The sequence below is a fragment of the Callospermophilus lateralis genome, chromosome 1 (assembly GCF_048772815.1).
Source record: "Callospermophilus lateralis isolate mCalLat2 chromosome 1, mCalLat2.hap1, whole genome shotgun sequence".
Classification (NCBI taxonomy): domain Eukaryota; kingdom Metazoa; phylum Chordata; class Mammalia; order Rodentia; family Sciuridae; genus Callospermophilus; species Callospermophilus lateralis.
Window position 1 is genome coordinate 196,371,440 of NC_135305.1, and position 22,726 is coordinate 196,394,165.

The 22,726-nt window shown below is 43.2% G+C and overlaps 1 protein-coding gene across 1 annotated transcript in view; it reads left to right on the forward strand.

Moving 5' to 3' along the window:
* Window positions 1-13,474, forward strand: part of Trim71 (tripartite motif containing 71) — a 62,218-nt gene extending 48,744 nt beyond the window's left edge. Inside the window, exons 3-4 of the mRNA XM_076868847.1 lie at window positions 7,124-7,258; window positions 12,023-13,474. Coding sequence (XP_076724962.1) covers window positions 7,124-7,258; window positions 12,023-13,474 — 1,587 coding nt within the window. The remainder of the gene's footprint in view (window positions 1-7,123; window positions 7,259-12,022) is intronic.
* Window positions 13,475-22,726: the final 9,252 nt, after the last annotated feature.

Genomic DNA, 22,726 nt, shown 5'->3' on the forward strand with positions numbered 1-22,726 from the left:
TTTTTCTGAGTATGGGTAATTTCACACAGCACGATTTTTCTCCGTTTCTATTCATTTACCAGCATTATTTAGAAGCTGTGTGTTTGTACTGACAAACTGACCCTAAGAAACAGAGTAGATATCTCTGAAATAGGCTTTATTTTGCTAGTAACCCTGTAGAATTAGTAAGACATTAGACCAAATAAGGTAATCATAGAAGCTAGGACACCTGCAATCCCAGTAGCTTGGGAGGCTGAGGCAGAGGCCCAACTCAGCAATGCAGTGAGACACTGTCTCAAAAAGGGTTGGAAATGTGGCTTAGTGGTAGATTGGCCCTGAGTTAAATCCTCAGTTACCCACCCCACCCCACCCCACCCCCCAAAAAAAGGAAGAAGGAACAGATTAATTATATTCCACACCAGAATATAACCCAACCACTTTAAAGGGCTACATAAGAGGAAAGTATTAAACTAAAGTTGGGTATATATTAGTCTCCAAATGCTTGAGGGGACTCAATGCTTAGAAATGATATGGCAGATAAGTAGTATTCTGTGCCAGAATAATAGCGCTGCTTAACTATAAACTTGGGGAGATGAGCAGTAACACTATTAAAATGATACCACTGTACTATTTTGGATAAATAATAACTGAATATCTCATAACTTTGGAGAATGTCTAAAGCTTTAAAGGTAGAAGTAACTCTTTGCTCCTTTGGGAGTCTCCCTTGAGGAAGTGTCCCAGGTTCTGAAGATGTATTAATCATATACGGTAAGCAGTAGGAGTGAGGATTTTATAGCCAGTTACAGTTTATTGAACTCAGATTTTTTAAAAATGGATCTTTATTTTATATATGTGGTGCTGAGAATCATAAATGTGAGGCAAGTGCTCTACCACTGAGTCACAACCCCAGCCCAAACCCAGGGACTCTTTACCATGAGCTACATCTCCAGCATTTTGTGGGTGTGGGTGTGCCCAGGGATTGAACTCAGGGATACTAAACACTGAGCTACATCCCCAGCACACCCCCCTCCCAACCTCCCACACCTTTTTGGGTGGTGCTGGGTTTTGTGCATGTGAGGCAGGCACTCTACCAACTGAGCTATATCCCCAGCCCCTCCCAGCCCTATTTTCTATTTTATTTAGAGACAGGGTCCCACTGAGTTGCTTAGTGCCTCACCATTGCTAAAGCTGGCTTTGAACTCATGATCCTCCTGTCTCAGCCTCCTGAGCAGCTGGGATTACAGGTTTGCTACCACACCCAGTTTCTAGCCTTTTTAAGTTTTAAGACAGGGTCTTGCTAATTTGCTGGGGCTGACCTCAAATTTGGGATCCTCCTGCCTCAGCCTCAGCCTCAGTCTGTAGAATTAACAGGCATGTACTACTGTGTCTTTTAAAGAACTCTTCCCACAAGTCCTGGCTTAACACTTCTACTTAGTTTTCTTTGACCAAAACTCAGTTTTAGCACCACATCGTCTGTAAGGGAGCTTTTATTTTGCATTCTTTGTAGCCTTGGGTAAGATGGAGCTTCATTTACTTTTCATTTGGTGTTAGTGGTAAGAGATGTGAGGTAGATACTATAGACAACCTACAGTAGTTATCTTGTCCTGGTCTCTCTGATTTTTATTTATTGGGTATGTTGCCTTCCTAGTTAAGAAAGTGAACATAATTGGCTTTCTTCCAATTAAAGCACGAGTAATAGATAATGCACCATGTCACAAAGGAATTAAGGAACTGAGCCGAGTGTCTTAACATAGTTATTTAAACTTGTATAAATGCAATAATGAACCTAGACCTTCTGGATTACTCTGCATCCCCCGTCTTCATCATTTTGACAGTTTAGGTGACCTGCAGATACTTTTACCTGCCGCTAGAGAAAAATTTGTCACAATGAATTCAGAGAATGCCTAGCTCTTATGAGTCTATCAAATCTAAATTTTTCTAAGAAGTAGGTCAACCGTTGCCCATTACAGATGTGGAAATGCAAGGATAAAATTCGATTGTTTTGCCCAGGATCCCAGGTTGCATTAAATGTAGATCAATTTAATGATTTAAATTAAATTTAAATTGTTTGAGCTTCCACTCTACCCCACACACTCAAATATGTGCTCTATGTGTAAGTAGCAGTCCCATGCAATGTGGGTGTAGTTGATTGTTTCACAAAGAGATATCAAATAACCTGCCAGAGGTTACATGTGTGTATGAGCATTACACTTTTATGCCATCTCTGTCTCCTACCCCCCCACAGTGGTCAGTCCTTCTCATTTAGGAGTCTTGTGCATTCCCACCTTTCCTTTTCTCCACCTCTTATCCTTGAATGGTGGTGGAGGGGCAGTGACAATTAAGGGTTGAAGAACCAATACACTACGAGTTAATCAAAAGCTTTCACATGCTGTCTGAAGGAGAATTCTTGATTATAAATAACTGAAAGGGAACGAACAGTCCAGGGTAACCAGTGACTGGTTCTAACCAGAGACTCTCCGAACGTAGATCGGGATTTAGGTACAAGGGACTCAGACTTCTGTACTGCACTCTCTGCCTCTCCTTTCACGGGAGCCTTGTTCTTATTCTTAAATCCATGCCTCAGAGAGAATGTTGGACATTAAATAGAGTTCTAAATGAACGGGCAAGAAGCCATGCCAAAGGTCAAGAATTGATTCTGGGCGGACCAACTCTGCAATTAGTTTTGAGTTCCTCTCAGAACTCAGATTTGGCCCTAGACTCCTCCATATGAAGTAGCCCCAACTCTGTAATTGGCTGACATGCACTGATTCCACCTGCCCAGGTTAAGACCCTCATCTTTTTTTGGGTGGGGGCTTACCAGGGATTGAACTCAAGGGCCCTAACTCGGGCACTCAACCACTGAGCCACATCCCTAGTCCTATTTTGTATTTTATTAGAGACAGGGTCTCACTGAGTTGCTTAGCGCCTCGCCAAATTGCTGAGGCTGGCTTTGAACTCAGGATCCTCCTGCGTCCACCTCTGAGATTACAGGGGTACCCCACCACACTGGACCTCCAAGACCCTCATCTTTCAAATGTTGGCTTAGATCTGTTCACTTCTGAAAGATGATCACATGTTCTTTCATTTAATCATCTGCTTGTTGAATTTCTTCTCCTCCTCCTCCCTCCCCCCTCTTCCTCCCTCCTCCCTCCTCCCTCCTCTCTCCTCTTCCTCTTCCTCTTCTTCTTCTTAAGCACTTTACCAACTGAGCTATATTCCCAGCCCAAATTTGTTTTTTTTCTTTGTTATTGCAGGTGTGTCTTTCTGTCTTGAAAGCTGACCCAGCCCTGTTACCTGTTGTCATTTCCCTTCAACCCACGTTCCTATTTCCCAAAGCCTTGTTTCAGAGTGGGCACTAGTCCAGCGGGTCCTGTTCGGCATATCTTGGGATGACCTTCTTTTTGATTCTCAAGCTAAGGAATGACATTATCTTGGCATGCTTAGCAATTACTCAGGTTTCAATAAAATATTTAAATCCTTCCTATCTATTTAAAAAAAAATGGAAGAAACCGTTTTTTTTCCCCATAGAACAGGGTGATAGACACAAGAGCCTCCAGGGACCTGACCAGAAATAAAGGAGTAAACCTGGTTGAGACTTTAGGGCCAGAAGTGAGTAGGGCAGCCAGGCCATCCCTGTGCAAAGGAGTGTTATTGCTCTGCCACCAGTCCTTGCCCTGTAGAAATAAGGGACCACTATTTTCCACCTTTTCTATGTTTTTATTTTTTTAAGTACAAAAATCAGACAAGTGTATGATGTAGGTATAAATAGGAAGCATTTTTGCCACCTCTGCCCTCTGTTGGGTGTTAAGAGGTGGTATGTGCTTGGTCAGACCCTGACTTGGACATTGTCTTTCACCCTGGCAATAATGTTGATTCCAGCCTCCAGCTTTGGCCATTCCTGAATTAGCTGAGTATGATCCCACCTCTTTACTTCTGGGTCCTTCTAATTGCAGCTTTCTTCCTCCCTTTGTACCCTAGCTCATGCTGAGGGAATGCCTCTTGCAGTTAGAATCTCTGTCTGCCCTAGCAGTTTTCCCACACCCATTCATTTCCCTATGTTAAGTCCAGTGAGATTTCTGTCCCACCCATTGAATCCTGACCAACAGTCTGACATGTTCAAAATGTATTGGTCCCATACTGGCTTCTGTGGCTTGTATGCATATGTTCATTTTCTTGGTCATTCTAAGTTTTTATCTTTTAGGTCATTTGAATGGATCTTTGTTGTTGTTGGCTTCTTGTATTAGTTTCTTAGGGTAGTTGTAGCAAACAACCACAAATTGGATGACTTGAAAATATTAGGAATTTATTTACTGGCATGTTATGGAGGCCTGAAGTCTCAAATCCAGGAGTCAGCTATTCTGTGCTCCTTTTTGACTCTTGGGGGAAGACTCCTTCCTGTTTTTCCCCCTGGTTTCTGGTAATTGCCAGCCGTTTTTGGTTCGTATCTGTATCGCTTTAAATTTCTGTGGTTTGCCTGCCCTTTTTTCTCCTGTGTGTCTGTGTTCTCACATGGCTGTCTGTGAACACCAGTTTTGGATTCAGGACTCACCCTAATAAAGCATAAACTTACCTTTCTTTCCTTCCTTTCCTTTCCCCTCCCTCCTCTCCTTCCTCCCCCTCCTCTCCTTCTTCTCCCTCCTCCTCCTCCTCCCCTTCTTTCTTTTTTTCTTCCTCCTTCTCCCACCTCCTTCTTCATAAGCTTAACTCTCTCTCCCTTCCCACCCCTGCTTGCTTCCTTCCTTTGGTTTGAGCCCAGGGTCTCACACATGCTAGGCAAGTGCTCTACCATCGACCTGTACTCCCCAACCCCCTTATACAATTTGTATTTTGAGATGGGGGTCTCCCTATGTTGCACAGACAGGCCTTTAACTTGCAGTCCTCCCTGCCTCAGACTCCCGAGTGGCTGGAATTATAGACTGGTGCCACCAAGCCCAGCTCATAAATTTTATCCAAAGGAGGTTACATTCTGAGGCTTCAGATATACCTGTTATTTTGAGAGGACAATATTTAATCCAGTTCAGCCACTTGAAGTTTGGTAAATATGCTTATGGCCAGACATAAGCAGATAGAAAATTTATAGATTCGTCCTATAATCTACAATGTTTAACTTGAACCAAATTGACTTTAGTGCTTTAGACTATGTATTTATTAGTCCCCACTTTGCTTGACATGCCAGAGCACTTGGGACAGGGCTGTAAAGATAGTGCAGAAACACCGTGGAGAGGTGTGGTACACCCTAGCTTCCCCCCAAAAGTGGCATCTGAGCTTGGTTTGAAATTGAAGGTGAGGAGACATCACAGGCTGTGAACCATCCAAATCTGCTCAGTGCCAGATGTGACCATCTCAGTGGATTCTTAAGCCTTGTAAGGATTGTGGGGGTGGAGGGGATAGAGTGAGGGTAGGTAGTTAATTATTTGAAACTAGTGTGTTTTGGGCATTTGTACTATGAGTGTTGCTTGCATAATAGGAATGTGTCAACTGTTATCTGGACCAAGAGGATTAAATGTGGCAAGTAGAGGCTCCAGCAATACCTGGTGGAACATGTCAAAGTTATTGGGCTGGAGAAATATTAATAAGAATAAGGTCAGGCTGGAGGTGTGGCTCAGTGAAAGAGTTCTTGCCTGGTATGCATGAGATCCTGGGTTTGAGTCCTAGTACCATAGAATAAAAAATCCAGGTCATGTATTGTATGAATTTCTATTTGTACAAAATCTCCCGAACAGACAAATCTGCAGAGGGCAAATTAGTGGTCTCCGTGGGAGAAAGGAAAACTGGTGGGTGCCTGCCTCCATAGATTTAGAGTTTTATTTTTAAGTGTTGGCAATATTCTGGATCTAGATAGTTATATGGTTGGAAAACACTCAGTGTCATTAAAACAATAGTTTTTCTGATGTGTAATTTTTTTTTTTTTTTTTGTGGGAATGGGGATCAAGCCCAGGGCCTTGTACATGCAAAGTCTAGGTATGTGATCCAACTTCATTTATGATACAAGCTGTGGAGACAAATGGTTGAAGTTGAGTTCCAGGCATTTATTAATTGAGAATTATTAGCAACCACAGTGTTTTACTCCATGCCAGGTGCTGGGTTTAGCCTGTTAACCTATTGCCTTGGATCTCTCTCCCATTTACCCTTTCCGAGGTTGGAGAGGACAGGGAACATGCCCCCGTCCTTAAGAGCTAGTAGGAGCTGGGATTTGAACCTGGGTTAAGCTGACCTGACTCACCTGCCTGATTTGCGCAGGACTGTCCCAGGTTTTAGCAAAAGCAGTGGCATATTCTTGACTACCCCCAGTCTATACCTTTCTTATTCTTCAGTGCAGGTCAACCTCCAAAACCTTTTGCCTCCAGGGTCCCCTTATTGGATCACCTACTCTCAAAACTTGTTGCTCCATTAGCAGTCAGGTTGGAATTCCTGATTTAATGCCCCAGTACCTCAAAGAAATCCTTGTGGCTTTTGAACACTCATCATGTAATATTAATGAAAACACAGAGCCTTCTGTCTGGATTAATTTTTTATGAACAATAATATGTCTGATTAAACCTGCCGATTTACTGGGGCTGGTAGTACAGGTTGTGGAGTGTGTAGACAGTCTCTGACCGCAGGGCACGGCTTCTGAGTTAGAATGGGTGATATTCCCAGTGTGCCCTTGGTGTTGGTTCAGGCCAGGACAAGCCAAGTTGCTGATGACTGGACAAGACCCTGACGGATTAGCTACTAAACTGTGGTGTCTCCTCATGCGAGAGACAGACCTGCCTTGTAGGATTTTCCCCGGTGGAGGAGCCAGGCCATCAGATCCGAGGAAGTTTCTTGTGTGTCCGGAGTTGTACACGATGTATCTGATCCTCTTTTTCTGGTTTCGGCAGCCACCCAGCTCCACTGGTTTCACTGTGTCAGTCTCTTAATAGCCTGACGTTCACCGTGTAGGTGCCATTTCTCATACCAAGAAGCCCAGCTCTTGCCAACAGCTCCTTCAGTTACATGTCTAACAAATGCCACTCTCTCCCTGAGTGCCTGCTTTCTCTCCAAGAAAGTGGATCAAGTGGACTGGCTGTTTGCTCTTCAGGTCTGGTAGAAATAAATGCACGAGGAGTAGAGGTGGTTCTGAGGCCTCAGGGATTTTTCTTTCTTTCTTTTTAATCTCTAGCTGAGCATCGAGCAGGCCCAGACGGTGGCAGAACAGGTGGAGATGAAGGCGAAGGTGGTACAGTCGGAGGTCAAGGCTGTGACCGCAAGGCATAAGAAGGCCCTGGAGGAGCGGGAGTGCGAGCTGCTGTGGAAGGTAACGGGGAGCTCATCACCCCCACACCCACCTCTGCGCCTCCCCCCACCCCCCACCAGCCGAGGGAATTGTACAGAAATCTTAGTCCAAGCTCTGGCTTTGGAACATTTGGTCATGTTCCAGAAGGACGAAGGGGGTGGTCTCTGGAACATTGTGGGTGCTGTGCGTGCAGCAAAACAACAAGAAGCCTTTTCAGATGTACTTGGCTAACCAAGACTGGAAGGAGCCTCAAGTTTTACATCGCACACACTCAAAAGGAGGCAGAAAGAAGGGAGAACAATCAAAACTGTTGTTGGGCAAGGCAGGCTGGTAGGAAACGTTCTTATTTTTGGTGTCCTGGCTGGTTGCACTTCCTGACCCCAGTGGAAAGCCAGTTTTCCACTTGGGAGGGCAGCAAGTGTGCCCTTTCTTCCTGTCCGAGCAGGAAAGAGCGCTGAGTGCACTGGTGGTGTGCTGTTCAGATAAGAATCAGCCGAAAAGACCACTCACCCCACCCCTAGTCCGCATCTCAATTTTTCCTTTTCTGATTTTGCATTCCCACCCAGGAAGATGCAGTCTATATGGGCCGGTACCCTTTTAAGTTACATTGCACTTTCCATTTGGTTAACCTCAAAACTCTCCTGCCCCCTTCTGACTTCTGAAGAGATATGGTTTAATTGCCTCGCAACAAGAAGAGGGTGGGCAGAGGTGGGGTGGGGTGGATTAGTCCAAGATTTAATTCAGCACATGTTTTTGAATGCCTTTATGGGTATGACATAGTTTTCAGACACTGAGATGTCCCCTTGGGTCTGCCAGTCTCATGCCACCCACGAATGTTAATTATAACTGGAGGGGCCCACTTCATGCAACCTGAGAGCTTTGTAGTGAATTCTGCCACAAACTGGCTCTTCTGGATTTCCTGATGAAAAAGGCCTTTGTGTGGGGGGCTTCTTTGGCCCTCACCTTCCCTGGCCTCCCTCCTGTGTGAGGCTGACCGCTGTCTTCTCTCTTAAGGCAGTTCTCTTAAGGGGAAATGAAAATCAAGTCTCTTTTGCATGTTTAGAAAGAAGAGCCAGCCCTTCTTCATACAATTGTTTCTACCTGCTCCCATTCTTAAGTGATAATTTTGAAACAAGGTGGCTCATTCTGGATAACCCCTCAGTCTTGATTTATAGGTATTTTTTTGCTTTGGATCCTTGCCCCTGATCCTATTAGAGTTCCCCTGTCTTTGACCACTTACTAATTTTTCTGCTCTAGCAAAAAAAGCTTTCTGCCTGTCTCTTTCTGGGTTTCTCTTTGTTGTGTAAGGGTTTGTTTCTTGAACACGAAGATAGACGAGTGTAAGGATTAAGTCTTAATTTGCCAGTCCACTCAGTTATGTATCTGGACACACCGCTTCATTCTTGCGACATAACTCTCTAGTGGACTGGGCTAGCCACCTTAAGAGGTTAGCTACAGCTGCATAATTTCATGGGTCAGAATCAAAGGTAGAAGTTTGGTCTATATTAGACCTCTCCTGGTTCCATGGAGAACAGATGGAAAAGCATGAATGGGTCAAAACCACGTCATCGCCCTCAAGGGAAAATCAGATTAAAATCCAGGCCTCAGAAGAGTGGGCTCTTATCTGAAATTGGCTTTCAGTAGAGCACTCAGAAGCGTGGATTTCCTTAAACAGTGAGAATTTCACTTCCTTCACAGGGTTAATCACTTAGAATTACAGAACTTTTAAAATGCAAAACAAACAAAAGCATTGAGAAATTGTTCTATTTTCATTGTTTAGATAAAATATATTTCTAAATGGTTCGAGAATTTTCAGAAGAAGAAATTATTTTTTACAGGGTGGAGTTTATGTTCCTATAGTCTAACTTTTTAGTTGTAGAGGGCTTCTTTCGTTGTTTCCAAATGCTTGCTGTCTCTAGATTTGGATGCAGGGCGTTTTAGGTCCCCAGCTGTTTCTCAACTCCGCTCTTCAAATACAGAAGTACAGGGCCGGGAACTCTAGCTCAGTGGTAGAGTGTGTGGCTGGTGTGTGTGGGGCCCTGGGTCCAGCCTTCAGTACTCCTCCAAACACAGGGGCAGAGAGCTTCTGTGTGACTGGGGCTTTTGTCTTGAGTTCCTTCTCTCATCAACCCTCCTTACATTCTCCATGTGACATGTCCTGCATGTGTGTAGGCATGGATGAGAGAGATGGGGAGAAAGAGATCCCTGGCTCCTAGTGTCCCTACATTCAAATATTCAGTGTTTTGATAGAGACAGATCTTGTGTCCCTCTAGTGCTGCCTCTGCTGTCCTTTCTGCCACTTGGCTCTCCATCTTCACTGCCACCTCTGTTGTCTAAGCTACAGTCATCCCTCCCCTGGGTGATAGCTAGTGTCCACTTTTCTTATTTTCTCCCCCTGCCCCCAGTCATGCTACACAAACTTTTGCCATACAAATCCGTTACACTTCTCTGCTTAAAACTGTTTTTGTTTACTTTCTCTCCCACTCCTTCTTCCTTTCTCTCTCTCCCCATTTTCTTTTCCTCCCTTCCTTCCCCAGGCTTGAATCTAAACCCAGGGTGCTTTAGCGCACTGAGCTACATTCCTACCACTTGTTATTTTCAAACAACATCTCCTTAAATTTCTGACTGAGTCTGACTTCTAGTTTACAGTCCTCCTTCCTGCCTCTGCCTCTCAGCTGGGATTACAGGAATGCACCACCATGCCCAATTCCTTTATATTTTTAAATCATGTCTGGCTTACTTTTAATACAAAATATAGTGTAGATAATTGCATTTTTTTTTAATCCCCCTATATTGGGGATACAGGGCTTGGTGCATGCTAGGAAGTTGCTCTATAATTTAGCTATATAACCCCAGCCCTGTATAAATAATTCTTACTCTGTATTATTTAGGGATGACAAGGAAAAAAGTCTGTATGTGTTTAGTATATAGAATTATTCACCAGTTTTTTAAAATACTAATTATCACTATTTTTTTAAAGAGAGAGTTTTTAAGAAATATTTTTCAATTTTCGGTGGATACAACATTTTTATTTTATTTTTATGTGGTGCTGAGGATCGAACCCAGTGCCCCGCGCATGCCAGGCGAGCATGTTATCGCTTGAGCCACATCTCCAGCCCCTCCACTAGTATTTTTGATGCACAGTTGCTTAAATTCATGCATGTGACATGATTTTGAGAATAAGTTGAAATATTGGAGAAATGGCCTCTTTACCCCCTAAATACTTGAGTTAGCCCCCATGCCCCGCAAAAAAAGGTTAATTTTCCTTTTTCTGTGTCATGCCTTCCCCTCATCCCCACCCTTGCTGGTGATTTAATGCAGGGGCAATTAACCACTGAGCCACAACCCCAGCCACATTTTTTTTTTTTTTTTAGAGAGAGAGAGAGAGAGAATTTTTAATATTTATTTTTTAGTTTTCGGCGGATGTAACATCTTTGTTTGTATGTGGTGCTGAGGGTCGAACCTGGGCCGCATGTATGCCAGGCGAGTGCGCTACCACTTGAGCCACATCCCCAGCCCCCCAGCCACATTTTTTTTATTTCTTAAATTTTGAGATAGTCACTAAATTGTTGAGGCTGGCTTTAAACTCATGATCCTTCTGCCTCAGCCACTGGGACCTGGCCCCCCCCCCCCCCTTTTTTTTTTCTTTCCTTAAATGAACTGGGATTCAAACCTATGACTTTGTACATGTTAGGCAATTGCTCTACCACTGACTACTTGTATTAACTTGGAAGTTAATCTTAATACAGTAACAGTGTTTAAGCCTCTCAGTCCCTAGTTACACTTCAGCAGTTATCTCAATAGTGTTCTTTCTTGCTGTTTCTCCCGCACCTCAGGATTCAGTCCAGAATCACTGATTGCATTTAGTTGTCACGTCTTAGTAGTCATCTCCTGTAACCTGGAACTGCTTATTAGACTTCTTTGGGGGGGTGGTGTGTTTTGTTTTAATATTAGTTGTAGATGGACACAGTACCTTTTTATTTTTATGTGGTGCTGAGGATGGAACCCAGTGCCTCACATGTGCCAGGCAAGCGCTCTACCACTGAGTTACACAACCCCAGCCCTGGTGGTACTTTTTTTTGGGTGAACTGGGGATTGAACTCAGGGACACTCAACCCACTGAGCCACATCCCCAGGCCTATTTTGATTCTGCTCTTTTATCAAAAGAGTAGAAATACCAGTTGTGGGCTTGGTGATTAAAAAAAAATCCCCCCCTCAATCTGATTTACTTATTTATTTGGGCCCTCCTCTGCAGCGCTGAAGATTGAACCCAGGTCCTTGCATGTGCCAGGTGAGGGCTCTACCACTTCCAACCCCAAGCCAGTTGTCTTTTTTTTTTTTTTTTTGGTAGTCATAGATGTACAGAATGCCTTTATTTATTTTTATGTGGTGCCAAGGATCAGACCTAGTACCTTACACATAGATGGGCAAGAGCTCTGCTACTGAGCCCCAGCCTCAGCCCCAGCCCATTGTCTTTTATAGAGGGTTCCCAGTGTGGGTTTCTCTGATACTGACAATGAAAAAAGTACAGACAACTGGGCTGGGAATATAGCTCAGTTAGCTGGTAGAGTGCTTGCCTTGCATGCACAAGATCCTGGGTTCTAATCCCCAGCACTCCCCCCCCCCACACACACACACACACACACAAAGTACAGACACATATACCCCCTCCACCACCATTGTATTCTGTCTGCAGTAGCCTAAGTATATGGATGTGGCCTGTGGATACTGAGGGCTTGATTTTTAAAACCATGTCCTTTCTCCTTACTCTTACGTTTCCTCCAGGTAGAGAAGATCCGCCAGGTGAAAGCCAAGTCTCTGTATCTGCAGGTTGAGAAACTTCGGCAAAACCTCAACAAGCTAGAGAGCACCATCAGTGCCGTTCAGCAGGTCCTGGAGGAGGGTAGGGCACTGGACATCCTCCTGGCCCGAGACCGGATGCTGGCCCAAGTGCAGGAGCTGAAGACCGTGGGGAGCCTCCTGCAGCCTCAGGAAGATGATCGGATCATGTTCACACCCCCTGACCAGGCACTGTACCTTGCCATCAAGTCCTTTGGCTTTGTTAGCAGTGGGGCCTTTGCACCTCTCACAAAGGCCACGGGTGATGGCCTCAAGCGGGCCCTTCAGGGTAAGGTTGCCTCCTTCACTGTCATTGGCTACGACCATGATGGTGAGCCACGCCTTTCGGGAGGTGACCTCATGTCAGCTGTGGTCCTTGGCCCCGATGGCAACCTGTTTGGTGCAGAGGTGAGTGACCAGCAGAACGGGACTTATGTGGTGAGCTACCGGCCCCAGCTAGAGGGCGAGCATCTGGTGTCAGTGACCATGTGCAACCAGCATATTGAGAACAGCCCCTTCAAAGTGGTGGTCAAGTCAGGCCGCAGCTACGTGGGCATTGGGCTCCCAGGCCTGAGCTTCGGCAGCGAGGGTGATAGCGATGGCAAGCTCTGTCGCCCTTGGGGTGTCAGTGTGGACAAGGAGGGCTACATTATCGTCGCTGACCGCAGCAATAACCGCATCCAGGTATTCAAGCCCTGTGGCTCATTCCATCACAAATTTGGTACTCTGGGCTCCCGGCCCGGCCAGTTCGACCGACCAGCTGGAGTGGCCTGTGATGCTTCACGCAGAATCGTGGTGGCTGATAAGGACAATCATCGCATCCAGATCTTCACCTTTGAGGGTCAGTTCCTCCTCAAGTTTGGTGAGAAAGGAACCAAAAACGGGCAGTTCAACTACCCTTGGGATGTGGCGGTGAATTCTGAGGGCAAGATCCTAGTCTCAGACACCCGGAACCACCGGATCCAGCTGTTCGGGCCTGATGGCGTCTTCCTGAATAAGTACGGCTTCGAGGGGGCTCTCTGGAAGCACTTTGATTCCCCGCGGGGTGTGGCCTTCAACCACGAGGGCCACTTGGTGGTCACCGACTTCAACAACCATAGGCTTCTGGTCATTCATTCCGATTGCCAGTCGGCACGTTTCCTGGGCTCCGAGGGCACCGGGAATGGGCAGTTCCTGCGTCCGCAAGGTGTGGCTGTGGACCAGGAAGGGCGCATCATCGTGGCCGATTCCAGGAACCACCGGGTACAGATGTTTGAGGCCAACGGCAGCTTCCTGTGCAAGTTTGGCGCTCAAGGCAGTGGCTTTGGGCAGATGGACCGCCCTTCCGGCATCGCAGTCACCCCTGATGGAATGATCGTGGTGGTGGACTTTGGCAACAATCGAATCCTCATCTTCTAAATCGCGTCTTCTAGGTTTCTGTGTTTGGGGTGTGCGTGTTCGTCTCTCTCTTTTTGAATTTCAAAGAAGAAGCAGTCTCAGGGAAATTTCTGTTTTCTTTCTTTCTTAATTTTTTTTTTTTTTTTGTTAAGAGAACAAGAAAAGTACAACATTGCTTAAGTCCTACCTCATCTTTATTTTTTTACAGATGAATGTACTTGTCTTTTGTGCAGGGATTGAGCCTGTGAAGTGATAATTTCTATCTACCTCATAAATCTTTACATTTCCTTCTCCAGCAGGCCCTGTTCCCTTCCTCAGCGGAGTTCATATTTCCCTTGTCCCCATGTGGGGCGCGATATGCACAAGCCTAGCATCTCTACGGCTGCAAGGGCACTGGATGTGTGTGGCGGGGTGTATTTTGTAGATTGAGCCAAGGAAACCCAAAAACTACTAAGTAAAAAAAAAGAAAAAAAGCAAAAAATTATAAAGTGTGGGAAAAATAGGATTTAAAATTCATAATTGTAGAGTATTTGTGTTCTTGAGAATGCTGTGTTTATGTGGGTTTAGATTGTGTTGTGTGGTTTGATCTTTTTGTTTTGTTTTTGGAAAAATCTTTTTTTTTTTTTTTTTAATGCTGCAACAGAGGACTTTCCTCTGTTCTCTTATTACCTCAGTGTGTCTAACATCCCTTCAGCGTCTTTTTTTTTTTTCTTCCTGTGAGATGTGGCTGTGGCTTGCTAGCCATGAAAAGCAGACCTTTAGTACTTTAGGGCACCTGATCTTTTTGTTAGGGAGGGTGTGTGTGCGCGCGTGTGTGCTCATGGGCACACACACGTGTATTTTAAGCCATCTTGCACCCAAAATAATAAAGCTGGGAATGACACAGCACATCCCAAGGAACCTTTTTTTTTTCTTTACACTTCGGCTTCTTAAAAAAAGTAGGTATAGCTCAGGATTCTTAATGAAAAGTATTCTCAAAAGTTGATTATACTTATTTTATTATTGGTTAGAAAGTGTTCAGTGGAAGGAAGAAGAAAATTATCCTCATTCTCAGAGAGAGGGTTTTCAGGCATGGATTGACATGTGCTGAAGGAGTAGGTAGAGGGCACTGGCCAAGCAAGGCCACCCCAAACCAGGGACTGTTCAGGAGGAGCAGGGGTCTGACCTGACCCCAGAGTGAATGTTCTGTTATGCTAGGAGTTTCTTTTCCTGAGAAGAGAAGCAAAGGAATAAACTTATTATTAAAGCACAATTTTTTTTTTTCCTGCTTTGGAAGTTCAGGGAAATAGAATGTTTAACCATCATATTAATTGGAGCAGTCCGTTCCCATACCCTCTGCTCTGGTCACTTTTACAGAATCATTGCACCCGAGTGACGCTATAGGACCTCGTGATTAACGTGTATTTTTTTTTTTTTTCCTCTCTCAAGGCCTTTGAATGTAAAGGATTAGTAAACCAAATCACCCCAACCTGAAATGTACGCCATGATAAACTTTTCTTAAACCTGTATCTCGGTACCAAAGAATGAAAACTTGTGTACGCCAGTCCCCCCTCTGCAGAACGGGGTGGCGGGGATGGCATCTGTGTCACTTTACAGGATTGGTTTCTTCATTAGCTGGACTTGGGTATAAAACTTTGTGCTTCTAGGCATTTTCTGTCTTCTAAGTGGAAAGCTGGTGTAGCTAGTAATACTGCTTGTTAGAACCCAGGTGGGTTCCTCTTTCCCTCAAATAACTGATGTCAGATCCAAATTCTGAAGTAGTGATACTCAGGTTAAAGAGGTCCTCTCAGACATCAGTAGCTTATGAGGGAGACCTCGTGTTTGAAACAGACTAACTGATCAGTTTCTCGGTCATGTGTTTAAGAGCTATTGCAGACTGGATGTGGCTTTAAAGGAGCAGAATTAACAAATGGAGGGATTTAGTTTTGTCATCCCCAAAGAAAAGCTGATGATGGGGATAATGTGACAAGTCAATCAAATTGCTTTTCCCACCCACTTCTTTTCTACTTTATTATTTGTTTGTTTGTTTTGTTTAAGGTACTGGGAATTGAACCTAGGTGTGCACTACCACTAAGTTATATCTCTAGCCCTTTTTAAAATTCGAGACGGGGTCTTGCTGAATTGTCCAGCAAGTAGCTGGGATCATAGGCATGCCCAGCTAGATTTTTCAGTTCAAGCTAGGCTACCAGGTTTTCTTGAGTGACTAAAATGGTTGGGGGGGGTGGGGGTGGGGGACTCATCTCAGAAAAGAAGAGCTGTATGCAAACAAAGATCCAAAAATTAGAAAATAACTTCAAATTGTTGTTAGGAAGGTGGTACAAGCCCTCTCTTCTTTTTGCTATCTTAACAGTTAATCATTTCCCATTTTTATTCAGTTAACCTTTTATCTTTCCTGTAAGTTCTGAGAGTTCATGTAACTAAAGACTTTTTAAAAAAATTTGCATTAATTTTATATTTGTAACTAAAGACTTACAGTTTTTGCAGTAGATTGGAGGTGATTGTCCTTCCTCCCCCAACTGCCTACCCAAAACAACTGGTTTTAAATGCCTCAAAAAAAAAAAAAAAAAAAAACTTTTTTAATTGAAGAAATGGATCTTGATTAAAAATGTTTTCCAAAATCTAGGTCATATTTGAGGTTGGGAAAAGTTATTTCAGTTGGTCACACCACTTTTTGAATTTTTTATTCCATCTTCATTTACTCTTTTCTCCTGCTTCCCTATTACGTGGGGGAGATATCGGAATCCTGAATGAGAAATTTTCTTGGTGAAGAACAGTAGATAAAAAAAGACTTGTCTAACATTTTACAGTGGATTTTGTTGTTGAATCCAGATTTTCCTTTCCGTGGCTGAAATAATCAGGTTAATAGATGGACCACTTTGCAGACTTAGAGCACCTAGGTAGGGTCACTCCCTGAAGCGGTGGTGTCAGTAGCCTCAGTGGTGGAATGGCTCCTGACCTTTCTGCACCTGAAGTGGGGCATGAGTGGCATCTGAGAAACATGGTCACGTTTGGGAAGCTTTTGTTTTAAAAACAATCTGCCATTTGTGGCTGCCTGAAATAGACTCCTGACCCATAGGGATTGGTGCTAAGCACTTTGGAGAGTGTTTATTGTATTATATGGAATGTTCCAGATCAAAGAAAGATGATTTAAAAAGCCAACGTGTTATACTCCCTGGTGTGAGGCTGTCTAAAGCACATGTTTCCAAATGCTTGTCTCCTGCCCCAGAAGAGGTAATACCAGGGTAGATAGGAATTGGGTCAGAGATGAGTCTTCAATGTGGTGAAAAAGACTAGATCCTGGGTGCCCTGAGGCAGAATAAAATGTCTCTAGGGAGTAAGTGATAATTACACAGTCGTCCCTATGTAGGTCTGATGTGGTTAGTGGGGAGGTGGCAGGACTTAAGGTCAGTCTGTATTCGGAGTGCCCATTGGAATTGCATATATAGGTTTGAGTATTGAGGTGTTTGAAGGCAATCTAACCTATAGGTAAAAATGCTTTGACATCAACTTAACATTTCAAAATTTAGTCCTTTTTTAAAAAAAGAATCATTTCTCTTTTAACTTGGTCACAAGAAAATCCTATCTCAGAACCTGTGCTTAATTGTGGCTGACAGGTGATGCCCGAGTTGACTGGAGCCCAGTGGCCCAGGCTGTACCCCAGGTGCACTAACCCCTCAATCAATGCCCTTTAAGTCTAACTTATTTGGGGAAACATGTAAGGGTACCATAATCAGAATCAAAATAATATTTTGGGCCAAAGAAGTTGCCAGGATCAAGGCACTTTGTGATGGAGTGAAAAGAGAATAGCTTGAGATTGGCTCAGTGTGTTTTACTCTGATTAAGCCAAAGCTTAATTATTGGAAGAGGGAAGTTTTTTAGGCTAGAAGCAGCAGAATATTCTTTGTTTATGTGTTTAGAATCTTCCTGTTTGGAAGATTCTAAGATTCTGTGTTCTGGTAGATAGTGAAAGATATGCCAAAGTTTTAGGCTTGTTTTTCTGTTGTTTAAAAAAAGGAAAAATTAAAAAAAAAACAAAAAACAAAAAACAAAACCAGTGGTGCCAAAAAGTATTTAGGGTATTTATTTAGAACATCGCTCTTACTGAGTTTCCAACAGTCTGGGGCTGTATAAAAGTCAAACTCGTGTACTTGCGCAAAATGGTTGCATAGAGCTGCTCCTTCCAAGGCCTTGAGGCTTTCTCTGGCTTCCTAACTCCTTTCGTTTAGTTTCTACCTCACTTTTGGCAAAAGTCATCTACCTCATGTTAGCATATGATGGTTCTGGAAAGAAGAGTATTATTAATCCAGTGGGGAGTGGGTGGAAGTGGGAAGCTACCTACCTCTGTAAGAAATGTTTTCATAAATCTAGACCTGGTTTCTTCAGGAGAAAAGCCAGATTGACCTTTAAAAGAGACGTCAGGTAAATGCAGTCATAAACCCAAGTAGTTCTCACCAATCAGACTTTCCCCTCTCTGAAAAAGAAATATATATATATATATATATATATATATATATATATATATATATATACCATGTTGTTCAGTATTATGAAACTACTGGTTAATCTGATCTATTGGAGGATTTAGGAGGAATTAGAAATAAAGACCTTAGGTCTCTTTTTCTCTTCAAGAGAAAAAATGTTTTATCTCTGTATTCCAATGTCTGCAGATATACCCTTTTAGGGGGAAATTTGAAGTCTAGTTGGAAACATCACACATTTGAAGGGAATGAGAATCCTTTTGACTTCATGATTGTAACTGTAGCTTTCTGAACCCAGCAGGATGTCCATGGCCATGACCTCTCAGCAATCACTGTTGCTTTTGAGCAGTGACAGGCGAAGTGTGTGTTGCCCTTTTGTTTTGTGTTTTAATTTTTTTTTTCTACCAAAGGTAAACATGTGGACGGGTTTCCCCCCCACCCCTTTACTTGTTTGTTTAAATACTTGATAAATTTGAGAAGCACATTATCAGGATATACTGTATTGACCTTCTGCCCCTCCTCTTCCCTGTTTGATTTTTGGTTCAGTGGGAAGAGAGGGTCCTGACACCACTGTAATAATGAGAGTTGGGTTTGTAAATGTCACGGTGAAGAAATACCTCAATAATGTCTATTTAAAAAAAAAAAAAAGCTGATCTTACGGGTTAACAAGCCAGCCTGGTGGGATGTTCTCCATCATCATTTAACCAGCAATGGTTCTAAAAGTTTTGTGTATCCACACGGTCTTAGACCTCCTTTTAATGATTGTATTAACTTACGAGCTCAGGTAGTATTTTTTTCTTAAGGCTATCTCAGAGCACACTGGCTGAATGTTGGCGTGTGTAGCAAAGTGTTTACTTTCTTTAAATAACCAGCTCTGTAATAGTTCTTTATGTTTCTAGCAGTTTGTGTAGTTGTCTTCAGAGGAAGAGTTTTTCACATTTAGGGGGTTTTCTTGTGTTTAGGGTGGTAAGATATCTTTTTGTCCCCCCCTTTTCCCCTAAAGTCAATGCAGATGAGGGTGGGTGGGTAAAGGGATGTTTTAAACTAGCATGATAGGTATAGTCAGTTGGGTGGGAGGGTTGTTAGTATTTTTTTTTTTTTTTTATAATAAATCTTGTTTAATATTGTTCATTAGATCTCATGCCTGGTCAGCAAAATGCTTTAATTTTCTTTCTTTCTTTTTTTTTTTTTTTAATAGAATATGTGACTCGGTTGAGTTTTTGTTTTTTTTTAAAGGAAAAGTAAATGCAGGATTGGGGGATTCTAACACAGATCTTATGCCCGGTGTCAGTCATACTGACTACATTAAACCTCTAATTTTTATTATTTGTTCCAGGCAAACTTCTCTGGCTGCACAAGGCAGACTGTCGGCCCTTGTCGGGTGCCAACTGCCTTTTGCCACTTTTTAAGTGGTCTTGGCCTTGGGAATGCCGACCCCATCATTTCGGTGGATGGGTGGGGAAATCAAGATTTTCCCCCAAACCTTTAGTAGGCAAAAGTGGGTTTTTCTTTGTTTGTTTTTTCCCCCCCTTCCCCCCTTTGGCTTTTACTTTTAAATCTTTAAATGTTAATGTTGCAGGCCGCAGGCATGACAGGCAATGAGCAGATGAAGAACCAATGGAAAAGTGTTCAAAAACTCCTGTATTAGCTCACAGGCTTCTGAATGTATCGCTTTGGTCCACAGAGAAGGCTGGAGAAGGTAGCAAGGAGATGCTGTATCAGCTACTACAGCCTTAAAACAAAGTTGGTGTCTCTTTGGACTTTAAAATTGTTCCTATGCAGCTTATTTTATTTTTGTTTAATCAAATAAACAAGAGGGTTTTTCCATGGATATGACGTGTCTGTGTGATCATTTAATCCAGAATAAATATGGATATATGCACTGCCCCTGAGAAAAAGGGAGTCCATGAGCTTTGGTGGGTGGGCTACATTCAGCTCTTCCGTGTTTTCACAAAACAATCAAATGCCAACATTTTGAAGTAGAAGAAATATTTTGAGTCGAAAGTTTCAAAATCTGGCTTTAACCCTGGGCCTACCTTCTCCCAGAGGAGCTGAGAAGTGGATGTATACCTTTAGAGGGGCATGTTCATGTGATTTAACCTTCTAAGAGTCAGAAATGTGCTTCCCTTTGCTACTCAGCTGCCTGCCTCCTTTCTGGCTGGTGCTAGCCTTAGAATCTGCCTGTGGCAGTGGAGGCGTGGCAGAGGATTATTTTGTGCCTAAACTCTGGGTCCAAGTCATTCACCTTTTTTTTTCCTTTTGGGGTGGAGGGTTGCCTTCTGAATGCTACATGGATAATGTGGGGTTTTGTTTGTTTGTTGTTTTAAGCTCTGTGTGTTCAGAACTTACTTTAGGAATTCCACTTTTATATTTGAACTAAATTTTTACCAAACTAGGCTCATCTCAGTTTAATGATTTGTGTGTGTGTGTGGGGGGGCAGGCAGTGAGGTTTGAACCCAGCATCTCATGCTTGTTAGCCAACTCTACCACACAATCATATTTGTAGCACTTTTTAAAATGTTTTCTTCTGATAGAAGTCTTGCTAATTTGCCCAAGCTGGCCTCAAACTTGTGATCCTCCTGATTTGGCCTTCTGCGTATCTGGGATTACAGGCATGCTCTTCTGCACCTGGTTTAGACAACAGTTTCTAAAAGTACAGGGCATCAGTATCTGATACAGGGATACTTTGTTCTTCCTTTACTTAATCCCACGTTAACACTGAACATTTAGAATAATGTTTTCTTTGTTGATACCTTCAGTGTCAAAAATCTCATCACAGGTAGTAATTTTTCAGATGGAATGCAACATAATGAACTGTCCCTCGGTAATGCCTGTCCCTACACTCTTGCCTCTACCCACCCATTCTCCATGTCTTGTGCCAGTACTCTTTTATTTCCCCTTACAGGAGATTGTTGAATGTGAAGTTTGGATGGATGTGCTGACCCCCTCCCCCCCTACTTTTTTTTTTTAAAGGAAAGGAATTTCAATTCTAATAATCTCCAGGAGAAGCTAATAAAATGGTGTACCTAATTCTGAGGGAACAAAAGTCTACTCCTGACGGCTCAGTCCCCATGCGCTTCCTGCAGTCAGTTCTAAACAGTTGAGTCGGGTTTGGAAGGGTTCAGACTTTAAGGTTGATTACTATCCTTTGTAGCAGGCTACTGTATCAAGTATCAACAAGAATGGGGAGAAATGGGAACTTATATTCATCGTGGGTGGAAGTTCATCATAGTGTTAAACAGAGCCCTGTTATACTTGCCTGATATATCAAGAGAATCAAAGACCCATCCATGAGGAACCAAGCATGTGAGTATTGATAGTTTTGCCCAAATGTCCTTCAACTAATGACTGGATAAGCAAAAAAAAAAAAAAAAGAAAAAAAAAGTTGTTATTTTCTTGGTATTTTAGGTACTGGGCATTTAATTTAACCCAGGGCCTCTTATTCACTAAGCAAGCACTGACCTATATTCCCAGACTATTCCTTTGGGGGCGGGGTGTTGGTGGTCCTGGGAACTGAACCTAGGGCCTTGTGAATGTGTGGCAAGCACTCCACCCACTGAGCTATATCCCCAGCCCTAGCTTATTCCATTTTAAGAAAGTTTTATAAGTTGCCAGTGCTGGCCTTGAATTCGGTAATTTACAGAGTTCTGTTTCTGGTAATATTACACTGGCTATTTTCTATTTTCCCTGGACCAATCTAACTAGTATTAATCTGATTTTTTTTTTTTAAACTTTTCATACTAGGAGATCTGCTATACAAGGAGATTTCAAGAAAAACATGGACCGCCTTCTGCCAGAGGAATCGCTGGTTATCTGGGGCTGGCACTAGGATGAGTGCTTGGCAAGATGGGGTAAGGGCGACAGGAATGAAAACACTCCTGGAGAGTAGAGAGATCCTCTTGAAGTTTGGGAACTGAAGTTAGGAATGTGCCCCCCAACTTTAAGGTCTGTGATGGGAATGAGAAGAGAACACACTCTATTCTTTGCCTTCATGCATCTAAGTAATAATAGGCTCTGTGGGGATTTGGGATCCACTCATTGCTCCACCTTCCACGCTGCAACATAACCACTGCTTAATGGGCGGGACCATTTGTGGAGTTAGGATAGGACTGTAGGTGCCCCCACCCATCCCTTTTTTCCTCCTTGGCACTACACTGGTTATTGAACTCTGGACGCTCTATCATTGAACTACATTCCAGTCCTTTTTATTTTTTGAGATGGGGTCTCACTAAGTCGCTGGACTTGAGCTTGCTATCCTCCTGCCTCAGCCTCTGGAGTTGCTGGGATTACAGGAAAAATTCTACCACCAAACTCAACACGATCAAACTGAACAATCCCTTTTAAAATAACTACTTCCTTCCCCGTTGAGCTCAATCACTCTGTGTTCCCATTGCCTAAAACCGTGTCCCCATTGCCAAAAACCATGTCCAGCATAAACACTCAATACATTTGAAGAATAGATGAACAGACTTAGGCAAGGTGTTGAGAATTTAATAAGCAACATAATTTCAACCACTTATGCTTTTTTGTTTTCATTTCTTCACTTTACTCATTGTCTGCTGTAGATTTTCCCCCCCTAGTGCTGGTGATGAAACCCAGGACCTTGCACACATTAGGCAAGCATCTACCATTGAGTGACACCCCCAAACCCAAACAGATGTCTTGAATGCCTCTGCCTACCAGGTGTTGTTGAGTGTGCTAGGCTCCCTGTCCATGGATCTCATCCTGAGTTCCCAGTTTCCAGTCTCGCCAAAAATCATTCTCCTGAAGTGACCCCGTCGTGACCTCCTTTCCT